At 35.9% G+C, this 16,099-nt stretch overlaps 1 protein-coding gene across 2 annotated transcripts in view; it reads right to left on the bottom strand.

The window, feature by feature from the left end:
• The window catches only part of ARHGAP18 (Rho GTPase activating protein 18), an 89,590-nt gene that overhangs the window by 35,004 nt on the left and 38,487 nt on the right, over window positions 1-16,099 (bottom strand). For both annotated transcript variants that reach the window (XM_087941265.1, XM_026705485.2), the window contains exons 2-4: window positions 9,750-9,949; window positions 6,112-6,347; window positions 2,189-2,261 (exon numbers count right to left, since the gene is read on the bottom strand). In XM_087941265.1, coding sequence (XP_087797391.1) covers window positions 2,189-2,261; window positions 6,112-6,347; window positions 9,750-9,949 — 509 coding nt within the window. The remainder of the gene's footprint in view (window positions 1-2,188; window positions 2,262-6,111; window positions 6,348-9,749; window positions 9,950-16,099) is intronic.

Genomic DNA, 16,099 nt, shown 5'->3' with positions numbered 1-16,099 from the left:
AGTTATACAGTTCATTCTCCAAAACCTCCAGCATGTTTCCCACACCCACAAAGCCCAATTATTTTCCCCTCCCCCCATTACTATGGCAGCCGAAAAATGCAAGAGAAAGGAAAGGAGTCTTGAAGGCTGACACCCATGTAGATTTATGTCCATTTTTGGAGGGATGTAGCTGGGGATTCATCTTGTGAGAAGATGTTGAGAGCACTTCTGACTCAAATGAGGGCAGAAGTTGGATTATATCCTAAGTGTTTGTCCACTTAGGGGGCACATATGATGGAACAATTTGTCTTTCAGCTGTTTCTCAGAGTCTGGGTCAGTCAGTGCATGGCATGACATTACTCCCAAAGGAGTGTAAGGGAGAACATGCCCAATGTATAAAAGCTAAAGTGCTCTCATGTTTCTTGCAACACCAACACACATAATCATTAGTCCATCCATCCAGTAGACATAAAAACAATATTCTCTATATTAATGGAGTCTAAGAGTGTCTTTCTTGTATTTTGAATAGAGCACCACCTGACAATGGGTTTTGGACCTGGATTTTGCTGAGATAATCGCTAAAGGTGAAGACACTCTGATCCAGCCACCAGCTGGCGATCAGAGGCAGAGGCATGCCTCAGTGCCCTACACAAATGTGAAGGCTACCCTCGATGTTAATGATAGGTTGATATTTATTTATTGGATTTATATTGCCGTCTATTTGCCCATGGCGACTCAAGGCGGCTTACAAGGTATAAAACCACATTTAAAACAGTAAAACTAGTAAGAAGAATCAAATAAATTAATATAATAAAATCACCCCCCATCTCCCACCCCAGCGACAGCAGATCACATGAGCCATTTAATGGGTTCCATCCCGCTTTGGGTTCTCCAGGCCCGCTGGCAGAACCAGGTCTTCAGCACCTTCTGGAAGAGAATTAGAGTGGGATATTTGCTCCCTTTTATATACAAGGCAACCCCAACTACAATCCCATTACATGCCATGCCCAAATAATGCTTTGTGAAAAACAGAACTGATAATTATTTGAAGAATACCTAATGTAGAACACAGTTTGTTCCAAGATAAGCCTGGATAAACTAGTAGACAGAACAGATTTTCATCTTGTCGCAACTTGGAAGCAGTGCTCCATTAGGCAGTAAAATTGCCAAATGCCATATTAAATGGCCATTTGCATGCAGGGCTGCAGAGCATGGAGCACATGAAAATAGTTTTTTACAACTTCCCATTTCTAAAGCAGTCATGAAGAGGCATTGGAAAAAAAAAAAAGAACCAGATGTTACAAAATTCTTAAATAAATACTTGGTCATTTTCCAAGCTAAGATTCCACAGTCTGGTTAATTGGCAGAAGACCGGTGTTTTTCAATCTTCCCCTCTCAGCCTTATGCTGACCCAACAGTTTGGCAACTTTCCCATCCTAGAAACTGTTCTTACCAGCAAACGGCTGCCTGCCTCTTAGGAGTACACGCTGTTTAGTACTTGAACTTGGAATTTTGCAATATGTCTGTTAATGGTACTATATGGGTTGATTTTTCTACATAAAGACTAGATGGCTTTTGTCACTATGCCTGTTCACAAATTAACACAATTTCTTAGAATTGGTTCTGACACATTACTATTTTCTTTTGTTGCTTTTCCCCCCTCAAGTATAGGTTGGCAATTATGGTTATGGTATATCCATCTGTCTTAATTGTATTTCTTCTTGTGGTTCCTTAATCCATTTTAATAGTCCTAATTCTGAGTTGCACTGAACATATGAAGCATGTATGGCTTACTTTCTGCTTCAACACACACACAAGATTGCCAAGTCATATCTTGAAAGCACTACAACTCTGAGTAGAACAAGGGGAGACAACCTGGCCTTTTCGTATATTTGAAACCAGAATTTTATAATCTCTGACCCTGGCCATATGATTATGAATTTATTAATATATCTGTAAAATATTTAATCTATTACTGTGCCTACAAACCCACTAAGTCATATAGCAATATTTGTTTTTGACCTAATGTGATAAGGTAACCCAGAGCTTCTTTTTAGTCATCAGACTTCTAAAAACCATGGTTTGTTATTTTACAAACAATACCTTTGCCTTATTATGCCATATAAACAGGATTTCTTAAGAGAACTAGTCATGTTGCTCAACAGCTGTTAGTAGAGTGACCTAAGTTTTATTTTACACAAAAATTTACCTTCTTTGGCGTCTTTTTGTGAACTTTCTTTTTTCCCTTCTGCTCTTACAGGCTGGTGATCAATGCTGGATTCCTACAATATATGAAATAAGTAAACTAATAATTAGATACATAGGACTGAAAACTAAATATCAATGATAGGCTATCTGTCTTAATAAACAGCATTAATTAGTATTAATTGCTTGCTATTTGAGAGAACAAAAAACAACTTCTAAGAGAAACTGAAGATGTATTTATTTATTTAGCATATGGATATACAATATATATTAACATTTCACATAAATTAAAAACACAGTAGAATATTAATGTTAAAAAGATCTATATTTAAATACCAATGCCTAGGTCATCTAACCACTGAAGTACAGGATTGTTTATTTGAAAGAAATCAGATGTAGACATTGCAATACATAGGGTGATTAATACAGCACAATTAATAAGCTCTTCATACCAATGCATATCTCTGGTAGCTTGGTAATGCATATATTACCAAAAGTGGAATTAAAAATTAATTCTACAATCTCTCAGATCTATGGGCCAAACCAGCCCTCTGAACCTTATTAAACAAAATCAAATGTATTCTAGTTGAATACATTGCATCATTTTGATTCAAATCAATTTGATTTTCTGAAAGATGAATCAACAATTCAAATGGGATTTGTAACTCCTGTAACTGGTCACATTAGATTGTACATTCAGAGGAAACAGCAATAGGAAATCAGGTTCAGAAATTAGTAGGTACGGATCCTACTTAACTATTAAAAAATAACTGAAGAACCCATAGAAAAATAGCATAAGAACCACTAATACAAGCACATCTTTTACTATAAGAGAAGACCCCCTTTATGAGGGAGATGGGTGATTAAGAAGTTTGAGATCTATCTATCTATCACAAATATGAAATGTGCCTGCAATGCTTCAGTTAAAACTCTAAATGATAAAAAGCTAACGAAAACAGAACCAAAGACCAGCATCATTAAACCTTTAAACAGTATTAAAATGATGTATTATATAAAGAGTTTAGCAATTTTCTTTATTAATAAACAACTTTGCTCTTAACATGGATTTTGAACTTTTATTAAACATTTCAATACCTACAAAACTACAAATTAAATCTAAAAAAATAAGACTTTCACAGAAAAGGAATACAGTTAATACCTGAATACTTGGAATTTTAGAAGGTTCAGAGACTCTTAATATAATTTCCATACAGATATAATGGATTACTTTTAACTTTACTTGTATTTCTTTTACATTGCTTGCAAAAATGATAAGTGACTCAAATCAGAGAAATATCAATTTACAATTCTTTTACTGGAATTAAAATCTGGTGAAACCACATTTCTAAATTTATACCTCTTTTTAAGAATTTCCAAGGAAAACCAAGGTTGTGTACAAAAACCTGCATTCAATGAATTCAAAGAATGCTGGTAGTTGGCCAATTTAGGTAAGCTGTTTCTTGAAAGCCTCCAGTTAATAAGCAAATGGAGGGGAGATTTATTAATTTGCCATCAGAGTACCAACTCTGGGTGGCTTAGAAGTAAAATGTTATTTTTGCCTGCTTATCCACTGATTTTCTAGACTTTTTTTTCTCTGATATTATGATTCACATTACAGAATACTGATTTTGAAGTGGAAAATGAGGAGAGAGCTTAGCTTTTTCTTTAGATTTTTATTTTACACTGTACTTTCACACGCTAAACTGTGTTAACAGCAAATGCGCTCTAGATATGAATGTTAACAGTGGAACAGTGGAATTAATTTTATTTTCAATGTATTTTCAGTTCTTCCCTGTTGACAGATTTTAGATGGGAAAGAGAATTAATAAAATATTGCCTTCTTTGTTAAAAGAAAGAATCCATGTGAGTTAAAACTGCTTAATACAATGGTGGCACATGTTTTTTATCCAGATCTTATCTATATTGGATTTCCAATACAATATCAAAATTCCTTCATAGCTTATCATTACTAATCTTGTCTTATATAAAAGATCTTGTTGCTCTAGAGAAAAATCCATCTCTTAACTAGGTACAATATTTTCACAATAATACATTTGTTGTCTTATTTCTTACTGGTTTAAAAAGAAAAAAAGAAAACTGTTTTCCTATTTATATATATAAAATAAGCATGGAGTTATACTTCATAATAAAAAGTAGCATTGTTGATGGTATCAAAGAATGAAAATGCAATTTATTACTCTAAAAGTAGACTCTTTCATTGTTTCACTAAATCAGTATACACACAGTTAATACACACAGAAACTAATTTGTTGCTCTCCTCCTGGCTTTTCTATTTTCAAGAAGGAAAGCTAAATTGGTGGAATAGATTGTAGCAAAAATAAACTCTGACTGGAAGGAACTATAGGAATAGCACAGAAGAAGAAGAATGGCCATGTAAATGCCCAAATACATTCTGCTGAATTACTGCATTAGATCTGAATTATATGTCTTAAAACAAATGGAGAATGTGCTGCATAACAGCCTGCAAGTTTTAGGAATTACATTTCAAGATTATCTACCACTTCCTTTTTTTTGTTCCTAACAGAAATAAATACTTTTTCATATTTTTATTCCAGGACACTGAAATCTCAAGTGTCTATTATATATTCATATGTAATAGAAATACAAGGTGCATCAAGTTTCATGGGGCATTTGAAAACTAATGCCTCCTTTGCACTGAAGTAGACTTCTAATACTATTATAGATATGCCTCTGTAGCCTTATATTTATTTATATCAGCCATTCTTCAATATTTGTAATTTATGTATTACATTTATATGTTGCCCTTCCTCTAGACCAGGGGTGTCAAATTCGATTTCATTGAGGGCCGCATCAGGGTTGTGCTTGACCTTGGGGGGCCAGAGTGGGCATGGCCAGCTCGACATCACTTGGATTGGGGGCATCTGTGGTGGCCCAAGTACTCTGTCAGAGAAAAAGGGCTCCGGAGCTTTGTTTTTGGCTGCGACAGCTTCCTGCAATCCTCTGCCAGCAAAAACAGAGCTTGGGGGGACCCGCGTGCAGCCCTCCTGAGCTCCATTTTGGCTGACAGGGGCACCTTGAGCCAGTCCTTTGCTGTTTCCAGGGCGACCCCATGGGCCAGATCTGAACACACACACACACCCCAGGCTGGATCTGGTCCCCGGGCCTTGAGTTTGACACCCTTGCTCTAGAGATTAGACTAAGGGTAGATTTGAATGCACAATAGGTCTTCTTGGTCATAGTCCAACAACACAATCACTACATCATACTGCTCTCAATAATTAACAGAATAACATAGCTGTATACAATTCAATAAAATATTGAACACTATATTGGTCTCTCCTAAATGTGAATTAATTGAATGACATTACCAAGCAGGAAAGTATTCCTCTACAATACATACTTTATTTTCATTCTAAATATTCTATTCAGAAAATATTTTTCTCTATTTGTAGAATATATGAGCAATTCATCTAAAACATTTCTCAATTTTTAGAACTGCTGAGGAATTCTGAATTCAGAAAAATCAATTTGGAGGAGTCATGCAAATTGATTTCAATGCAACTGCCTATTCATAAACAAAAGTTGCATCCTTTCTCATTCAAGTTTAAATGAAAGACACAAGGATCCAAATAAAATTCAGGTCCTCTAACCTACGTTAAAATATGCTCCCTTGAAAAGTTTCTTTATTTCACTTCAAAGTATAGAATCCTTACAAAAGAAAAAAAATAAGGCAAACTTTTAGAAAGTATACATGATCCTTTACATAGGCAATCTACCCTTTTTGTTAAAAAAAAATGGGCAAATCCAGACTTTGTTTTCAGCTCTTCTGAAATGTCCTCTCCTGTGGGTTTTGCTAAAATGGAAAAAGTGCATTTCACTTCCCATTTATCCTGTTGAATAGCTTTTTCAGAAATGCTAAACTAAAGCCCAAAACTAGGAACTTACTTTTTCCATTGATTCATTTTGTTGCTTGAAGATCTCTCTCACATCAGGAACTTGGTACTGTTTGTTTTTCTTCCTCATTGTCTGGGTGACAGTATCAACTCGCTTCTGCACTGCTATAGCCTGAGTTCTTGTCAAGGTAGCCAAAACCACCATGCTTTCATGGGAATCTGCAGCAGCTTCACCAAAGAGGGTTGACAGACCTGCTTCTTTTAACCACTCTTCTTCCAATTCACCCTCTACTCAAATAAAGGGAAGAAGGACATACATTTATGATGCAGTTTGTATTACATTCAACCCCATATTTTTAGCAGAAAAATGAAAATAGTTTCTATGGTACAGTAGAAACTTTTTAATGTACTAAAAATGAAAAGAGGCCACAACTAGTGATTCAACTCAAACATGGTTAAAATTTTTCAAGCCTATCATATTGAGGCTAAAACACTTGACCTAACCTGAACTCATGTTTCATGAGAACCCAGATTGTTGGGGGCAATATGTAAACAGCTTAGAGAGGGCGGTAAAGCACTATGAAGTGGTATATAAGTTTAAATGCTATTGCGATTACTTCTGCACAAAAATGTTGCATAACTGTGGGGTCAGATTAGATGTTACTGCTTTGCAAAGTCTTACAGTTTGTTATTACAGCTGGATATAGAAAATTGGTTTTCTCCCAAACCATAAAACCATTAAAAAACTTTAAGAGGAAATAAACACTTGCAAACCTGGGACATTACATGTAGCAAGACATGGTTTGCTATTACATATAAATATGGCCATTAAGTTCCATGGGAAAGGACAAGGTAGGTGTACATAGCAAAACTACTATATCTGTACTATATCTGTACCAAAACCATCACTTCTCTTTTCTGTTGATTCCTTGTAAATTTGTGGTTTTTGTTGCATGGATTTCCTTCAAAAAATATGAATGTGCTGCATCAGAATTTTTCATCTGTACTTTTTACCTTTTCTAAGCAACTTGTTTTTCTAAGGGAACTCTTTATTAACTCAATTTAATCAGAGGTTATCAAGCTAATGAGTGCTGTTACTGCAAATGGGCTATTGCACTGCAACATTCAATTGTTTTTGTTGATGCTCTCCTTGCTCCTTAGTGATTTCTAAGTAAGGGCATAATTTCCTTATTGTTTCTAGCTGGCAACACTTTAATACTTTCCTGAATACAGAAGGAGTCCTGCAGAGAAAAACTACCGTGTTTCTCATATAATAAGGCTGGGTCTTATTTTTTTTTTTTTTGAGCTCCTGAAAAAATGGCTAGGCTGTCTTTTCGGGGGTGACTTAATTCCCCCCCTTGATCTTTGGGCGGGTGGGCAGTGATGGCTTGGATGTTGACCTCGGCATTGGTGGGGCACTTTGTATCGGGGTCAACGCAGGTAGCACCATATCTGGGTGTGCAACAAAAGTACTTCCTAATGGCAAGCCCCCCCCCACCATTCCCCCCCATTTCGCATGTTTTAATATAGGCTTTAATTTGGGGGGAGGGGCTTAATTTCATTTCATGCCTATAAAACATGCTGGGACTTCCTATTGGGGGAGGCCATATTGTTGGAGAAACAGGGTATAAATCATTCATCTGCTAGACAACTACTGTAGGACTACTCAATAGGGTTTCTGCTACCTTCACAAATTTATTCATATCAGTTTTCCTTATAGATGAAAGAAATTAAATGTTTTTTTTTAAATTAACACAATTTTAAACTATTCTCCACCTCCAAATCTAAAACAGAACTTAGTTTTGTTCTAACACATTCTGATAAACATTGTTGTTCGTCAGATATCATTCAATAAAAGTTTTCTCTGTTATTTTTAAATAGTGTTTGGATAGACCTCCATAGCAGAAATAACACAATATTTTATTGGGGTAAAAAAATCAAATCAAATATTAATTTTATTTAGATGTAATTCTTTAACAAGTAATAAAAAATAAGTGTTTGTAATGCAGTTTGTGCTTTTATTTTGCTATCTTCACCACAAATATTTTACTACTGTTGCTCTTTTAGAAATTCCCATCTTTCCAAATTTAAAAATTTAGTATTTGTACAATATTTTATTACAAAATTACAGTTGTTATACCTTTTGGCAATGTGAAAAACCCTAAAAAATAAATACTCCTAATAATAAAATACATGATTGACTGACATGTTTCTAAGAATGGTTATATGATCAGCACTGAAATCACAATGCTAATGTATTATCTGACATATAATTATATATTAGTCTCCTTTCTTTTTTTAGCACTAAATCAATACTGAACCTTGTACATTTAATATGTAAGTATGTGACACTATTAAATTTAAAGTGGTGTTATCTATAAGTGAGAATTTTTTTAGACAGTAGGAATAGTTGAAATATAAATACTAGATCATTTCTAAAAGCAAAATTCCTCAAGCATTACAAGTGGGTGTTGTACTGCAGGTTCTAGCTTTACAAGACAATCAGCCTATATAAAAAAGGAACAACTTCCTGCTACTTCAAGTATGGTTTGGCCCTAATCCAGTATCAATAATGACTGAAATTCCTTACTCCTGAACTATAAACCAATGGGCAATAAATGTTGCACATATTATCTGGAAGCAAAGCCAGCAGTATCACATCATGAATGATCTGTATCACATTACTGTGAATCAGCCAACGGAAGGGTGAAAACTTTTATACTACATTCCAGGCAGTTTAGGATTCAATTAATTTCAATTTCATAAATGAAGAAACCAGGCGTACAGATAGTACTGATTTTTAAAATACAGTACAAAATTCCTGAACTTCTAGGACACTGTTGATATTTTTGGTTTGGTGTTGTTTTAAAGGAATATTTTTAAAGCTGAACAATGTTTGATCATCAATGGCTACTCACAACAAAGTCTATATTGTGGTAATGTTGAGCAAACACCCAATAATTAGTTGTGGTTGGTTCCAAAGCACATTTCAAATAGCTACAATACTATTCTCACCAGAAACGATGACAGAAAAATAAAATAATTAATGAGGAGCTAAGTGCCAAAAGTAAAGATGAACCTGGTTTGAAGTAGGCTTTGTAACCCATATGCACAGATGACTTGTATTTTATTCCACTATCTTCTCCAGTCCTATTACGTTTTATATGATGAATGTGCACATTCAGACTGGAGATGATTACATAGCTAACAAGCATCACAAAAATCATAACCTCTCATACTCCCTTCAACTTCAATGGGAAACATATGGAACTGACCTACTGGCTATAATTAAAGGTTGATAATGTCTAGCATCTTGCTTCCAGAAGTGGCCAACCACATGCTCAGAATTAAAACCCACTCCAATGTCTGTTCTGATTTTCAGTGTCATACTTAATAAATAACTCTTCATAATCCTTCTTTAAATCCATCTGCACATGTTGTCACCATAAATTCCACACATAAATTATATGTTATTTAAGGAAGTATCTTTTCTTACAATCCTTAGTAATCTATAGTAACACATCCATGTTTTTCACATTATTACTAGTGAACTGTTAGTAGGTGGCAGATTTAGAAACATCCACCAATCTTAAATCTGCACTATGCCTAGACTAGAAGCAGAAATCAAACAGTGCAAAACCAAACCTTCAAAATCTATGGAATAATTTCATAGAGTTTAACTGTGATTACCATCAGGTTCTTTCACCACAACCAGGTCACGTTCTTCATGATCACCACTTCTTGTTTCATGTATATTTTCAAGTTCTTTCCAGTAGTCATCCATGGATAATTCATCAAGTGAATCTTGAGATCCCGAATGCTCGCAAGGGAGCTTCCCTGAAGGCTTCTTAGAGTTATCATGATTCATTGTATATTGGCCAGACCTCCGGCTAGAAAACAAACACACCAAAATAAATATTTAAGCCTGTGGAACAAACCCAGAATGACATCAAAGTCTACAAGAAACCCAATCCTGATGACTCCATGGGTTCGTGCCAAATCACAGAGGTGAGAGTTGTCTCCTGAGAGCCATTAAGCATTTTTTTTAGGCTCAACAGATGGCACCATCGGCCTACCATATCCAAGCTCAAAAGATAAGCAACCATTCCTGCTTAGTACTTGGAGTACTTGAATTGTCTGATTTGGTTCTGTAACCCAACAAGACAGACACAGACTTCAACAGATAGTTAGAACTGCAGAAAAAACAATTGCTACCAACTTGCCTTCCATTGAGGACCTGTATACTGCACGAGTCAGAAAGAGGGCTGTGAAAATATCTACAGACCCCTCATATCCTGGACATAAATGGTTTCAACTTTTACCCTCAAAACAACACTATAGGGCTCTGCACATCAGAACAACAAGACACAAGACATACACATTTAGTTTTTTCCTGAATGCCCCCACTCTGCTAAACAGCTAATTCCCACAACACTGTCAAAAATTAACTACCAAGACTGTATTACTATTCTTCATTTCATCTCATACCTACCTCTTCTCACTTATGGCTATATCCATGTTGCTTGTATCTTTACAACTTATATTGCTTTTATTGTTTCCTAGTATGATTTGATTTCTTATTAGTATCCTATGACTATCACTAAGTGTTGTATTTTATAATTCTTGATGAATATATTTTATTTTTTCTTTATGTACATTGAGACCATATGCGCCAAAGATAAATTCCTTGTGTGTCCAATCACACTTGGCCAATAAAAAATTCTATTCATTTTATTCTATGTATGCATGTATTTAAATTTATTTATTTATTTATTCATTTACTTGCTTATTTACATCTTCAACCTGAAGCTGCCAATCTCAAGCATGAGACTCTCTGGCTTACAGCACTTAAAACACAATCAAAAATAATACACCAAATGCAATTTAAAGCACATAAAAGCATATACACTATGAAAAAATATTAAAGCCATTAAATAATCAATTTCTGAGTTATAGAAACATTCCACAACATTCAATATACTGAACCGGCTCCAGTACAGAGAAGGATCCCAAATCTCAGAAACAAAGTCACATTTAGTAGGGTTATAAGGCATGAAAAATATTCCAGAAGGCGACAATGGAAAAAAACATTGGGTATACAAGATACTAAGATTGTTCTTTACTTTAAAAAAAATGAGTCAACCCTAAGTGAATATCAGAAACATTTTATAAATCTAAGAAAAATGCTTTTTCAAAGTATTAATCATCAACATTCCACTAAGTTCCACTGTTTTTCATGAAGCAGCAGCATATTTTCCCACAGTTGTTTTTCCCAAAATTAACAGACTCATCATGCCCTTTGGGTGTATTTAGATGTATATCAAACATGGATAAACTGTCCCAAGACAACTTGAGCTAAAATAAAGAAAACGAGTTTAATGCCCTGAGGGGAATCTATTTATCTTTGTGTCCAAAGCTGTGGCACACTTTTATTTGTTTACTGTATCTCCCATTAAACTGACTTAAGAATGTAACATTTAACTCAACTGTATTAAAATTTGCCAGTTCTGCACACATAATTTGAAAATAATAAACAGTTAGCAGCAACTAATATTTCATATTTTAGCCCAAGAAATTTACATTTAAAAGTAACCACAAACCAAGCTTTTACCATGGGATACACATGCATTAAAAATGTTTATATACAGTTAAATGGTGACCTAGCAAACTTTCTATCTGAAAAGGACACTGAAATGATCACTGCTATGCAAGAATATGGTGGTCATTAAGCTTGCATAACGTGCGTTACTTTTACAAGTACTAATAATTCACTGTCATGCCCTTTATATATTCCCTAGCATTTTTTTTTTTCAGATTAACAGAATATTAATTAAATCATTCAACTTACTTAGTTGTTTCTTTCAGTGGAATAGACGTTCTTTATTTATAATCCTCTTTTGATGTCAATACCAGGTGGAAGAGTGGAAGGGCCTACGACAACATGCCAAGGCCAACTTGCCATGGCCAACTCGCCACAGCCAACTCACCACAGTTAACGTGCTGCAGAACAAGAGTTACACTAATATCAAAGAAATAGTGGAATAGAATCATTTAAAAAAGGATGCCAAAGGAGGGACAAAATAAAATGTGAATGACAAAAATTAAAATAATATTTAATTATTTAAAATAATTAAATTGAATTGTTGAATTGTCTTGCAGCGAGATGTCCCATGGTGAATTGGCCGTGTTAAGTTGTCCTGCTGCAATTTGGCCATGGTGAATTGGACCTGGAGAATTGGCAGTGGTGAGTTGATCGTGGTGAGTTGGCCATGGCAAATCAGCTGCAGCAAGTTGTCCCATTCCAAGAGTGAGAATGGAATATGTAAACAGGTGGAGTTATTTTCATTACATTTGGTGGATAAGTCTGCATGGAGGTGTCATAGGAGAAGAGTATTTTTAACACCCCATCTCAAAAGGAAGACAGAACAATGGAAGATGATGGACAGGTGATAGGAAAAAAAAATGTCTGCCTGAAGTGAGAACTGCTGATATGAGAACTGTACCACATGAGAATTCTTCGATACTCTCAAGCTCAGATTCAGATTCTTAAAACTCAGTGACCTTTGCAACAAATATTTCTCTTTTAAACAGCAATTCAGCTCTTGGCTTTCACTTACAAAAAGAACTGCTTAACCCCGCAGTATTTCAAGACATCCCAAAGGAATTTACTCTCTCTCTCCTGCTGTTTCACATTTACATAAGACTGACAGAGCTTATCCGAGGATTGGGTGTGTAGTCTCACCAATGTGAGTTGATGCCAAGCTTTCTCTCTTTTTCATCAAAATTCAAGAAACTTTAAGAAATCATTATTGCGGAACAGTAGTGGGCAAGTAAAATTGAATATACTCAATCACAACTCAAGACCCGGAAGAATGTTTAAATTGTGCTATGGAGGGATTACTTTTCCTTTAAAAATCAAGAATATGATCTATGGACGTTTCTCAATACATCACTGACATGAGAGGCCTCTGCAGATAAAAATTAGCTTAGACTGGCATGTTACCTGAAGCATAGTGGATGGAAATACTTCACTAAAATTTATTTTGTCAATCTAATAATTATCTAGGGCTTCAAGACAAGTACCCAAAACTGGATCTGACAGGACACTCTGGTAATCTGTTAGCACAATGAAGTCCCAGCTTCATTTCCTTGCCCAATTCCTTTGAAAATGTTAACACCTTTAATAGCTTTGAACCATCTTTATTATTACCTTTATTGTCAGAGTACATGTGTACAATGAGATTGGCTGAGCTTCCCTTCATGTACCTCCCCCAAACACAACTCACAGTGAGGACAGAAGTCCCTAACCCAGTCCCAATCTTATTACACTGTGGGACCTTATTGCACAACACACCGGCCCCACAAGTCTACCATACTATATTGACATGAAATTTTTTTCTGTTCAGAAATCTGACAGCCCATGGGTAGAAACTGTTCTTCAGCCTGTTGGTGTGGCCGGCTATGCTTCTATATCTCCTACCTGATGGTAGCAGAGTAAAGAAATGCTGACCAGGCAGCGAGCCCTAGCGATGTCATCTAGTGGTATCAGGGAACAGTCCATGATGTTTTGTGCTGTGCTCACCACCTTCTGTAATGTCTTTCTATCCGCAGCTGTCAAGCCAGCATACCACACCGTAATGCAATATGTGAGGACGCTTTCTATTGTGGACTGGTAAAAGGAGGTCATCAGTCACTATTCCACTTTATTCTTTCTCAAGATCCTAAGGAAATGGACTCTCTGTTTGGCCTTTCTAGCCAGGGTTGTGTTGATTTTCCAGGTGAGGTCTTCGCTGAGGTAGACTCCCAGGAATTTAAAGGAGGAAACTCTCTCCACATAGCCTCCCTCGATATAAAGTAGGGCAGGTTCCTCTTTCTTCTTCCAGAAGTCTAACACCATCTCCTTTGTCTTGCTGATGTTTAGGTACAGGATTAGCTTTTGCCATTTTGCCATTTTATCTATTTCACAGGCAAAAGATTGGAACAGCATCAGACCCAGTCAGAGTAACTCCTTCATTTCTGAAATCCTGTGCTGAACAACTGGCCCACATCTTCATATAGATTTTTAATAAATCACTGGAGATGTCTTATGTCCCTTCTTGCTTCAGATGTTCTACCATCATCCTAAGAAATAAGAAATCCTCCATCGGGGAGCTGAGTGACTATAGGTGAGCCACTCTGACAACTGTACTTATGACGATCTTTTGAGAGGTTAGTGGTGGCCCACCTGAAAGTCATCACAGATCCATTGTTAGATTCCTTGCAGTTTGTCTAAATAGGTCAGCAGATGATGCTGTCAATATGGCCCTGCACTACATTTTGCAACATCTTGAATCCCCAGAGACCTATGCATGGGTCCTTTTTGTAGACTTCAGCTCAGCATTCAATGCCATCATTCCAGAAATTCTTCACTCTGAACTGATTCTGTTCTCTGTTCATACTTACAGGTAGATTATCAGTTTTCTGACAGATAGAAAACAATAAGTGGAGCTAGTACCCAGGCAATTAGAAAAAGTGCTCCTCAGGGCTGTGTGCTCTCTTCATTGCTCTTCTCTCTATATATTAATAACCACATCTCTAGAGATCACTGTTAAAGTTCTGAAGTTTGCAGGTGACATAATGGTCATTGGCCTCATTTGAGACAGTTATGAGTCTGCGTATAGACAGGAGGTTGAACAACTGGCCTTGTGGTGCAGCTGGAACATTCTGGAGCTGAATATGCTTAAAACTGTAGAGATGACAGTGGATTTTAGGAGAAGCCCTCCTATTATATCACTTTTCACTATATTCAACTGCATAGTATCAGCAGTAGAGTCTTTCAAATTTTTCAGTTCTATGACCTCCTGGGAGTTGAAATGGACACCTAACATTAAAACCATATTTAAAAAGGCATAACAAAAAATGTTATGGAAATTCAGACTGCCCCAGGAGTTGTTGATACAGTTTTGCAGAGTCTGTCATTTGTACTTTTATAATTGTCTGGTTAATGGATAGTTTAAGACTGCAGGAAGAACAATTGCAATCTACCTGCCTTCTGAAGACCTGTATATTACGTACATCAGAAAGAGGGCTGAGAAGATATCTACTGACCCCCTCACATCTTGGACATAAACTGTTTCAACTCCTCCCTTGGGATGGCAATATAGGGCACTGCAAGCCAAAACAACTAGACACAGGAACAGTTTTTTCCCCTTGTGCTATCTTTGTGCTGAACAACTAATCCTCACAGTGCCGCCTGATCTCTATGTGTGGTATGGCTGTAGTTTCATTATTTATCCTTATCTTCTTTCATTCCCTCCTCTTATTGATATTATTATTGTTGTGATTATCATTATTCTATTGCTATGCATGTACACTGAGAGCTTCTGCACTGGAGACAAATTTCTTGTGTGTCTGATCAAACTTGGCTAAATACAATGTTTAATTCAATTTACATTTCCTGACCTTTCTGCTGGTCTTCAAAAGTCTTTCTATGCTATTGTGAGGTTTGCCTACACTTTAAACTAATTTTTATAATTCATTTTAAAGTCATTTATTTGTGATATTGTGCTTTTTTTATTTTTATGTATGTAAATAACACTGCTTGGTGAAGTATCTTAAAATGCTTTTGTTTTCAGGATGGCCCAGGACCAGCAGTAAATCTTTTTCTGGAAATTCAATCATCACGCACAGACTAACTGCAGTAGAGTCAAAAGCATTGGATAGACATGCTGTGTTCCTGGCAGTTACAAGTAGTCTTAATAATGAAGATCACCTACTGTAGAATCAAACCCTCTATTTAAAATAGCCCAAGGGTTTTTAATCTTAGGTCTTTTTCTCCTGTATTTGTGAAATAGTGGATTTCTTGAAGCTTGTTTCTGAGTCTTAGATGCAGAGAGCCCCTGCATTGTATACTGCTCAAAAAAATAAAGGGAACACAAAAATAAGACATCTTAGATCTGAATGAATGAAATATTCTTATTAAATACTTTGTTCATTACATAGTTGAATGTGCTGACAACAAAATCACACAAAAATTATCAATGGAAATCAAATTTAGCAAG

The sequence above is a fragment of the Pseudonaja textilis genome, chromosome 1, assembly GCF_049901715.1.
Source record: "Pseudonaja textilis isolate UNSWEBS1 chromosome 1, rPseTex1.2, whole genome shotgun sequence".
NCBI lineage: Eukaryota > Metazoa > Chordata > Lepidosauria > Squamata > Elapidae > Pseudonaja > Pseudonaja textilis.
Note: the sequence above shows the minus strand (reverse complement) of the source record. Positions and strands in the feature narration are given on the sequence as shown.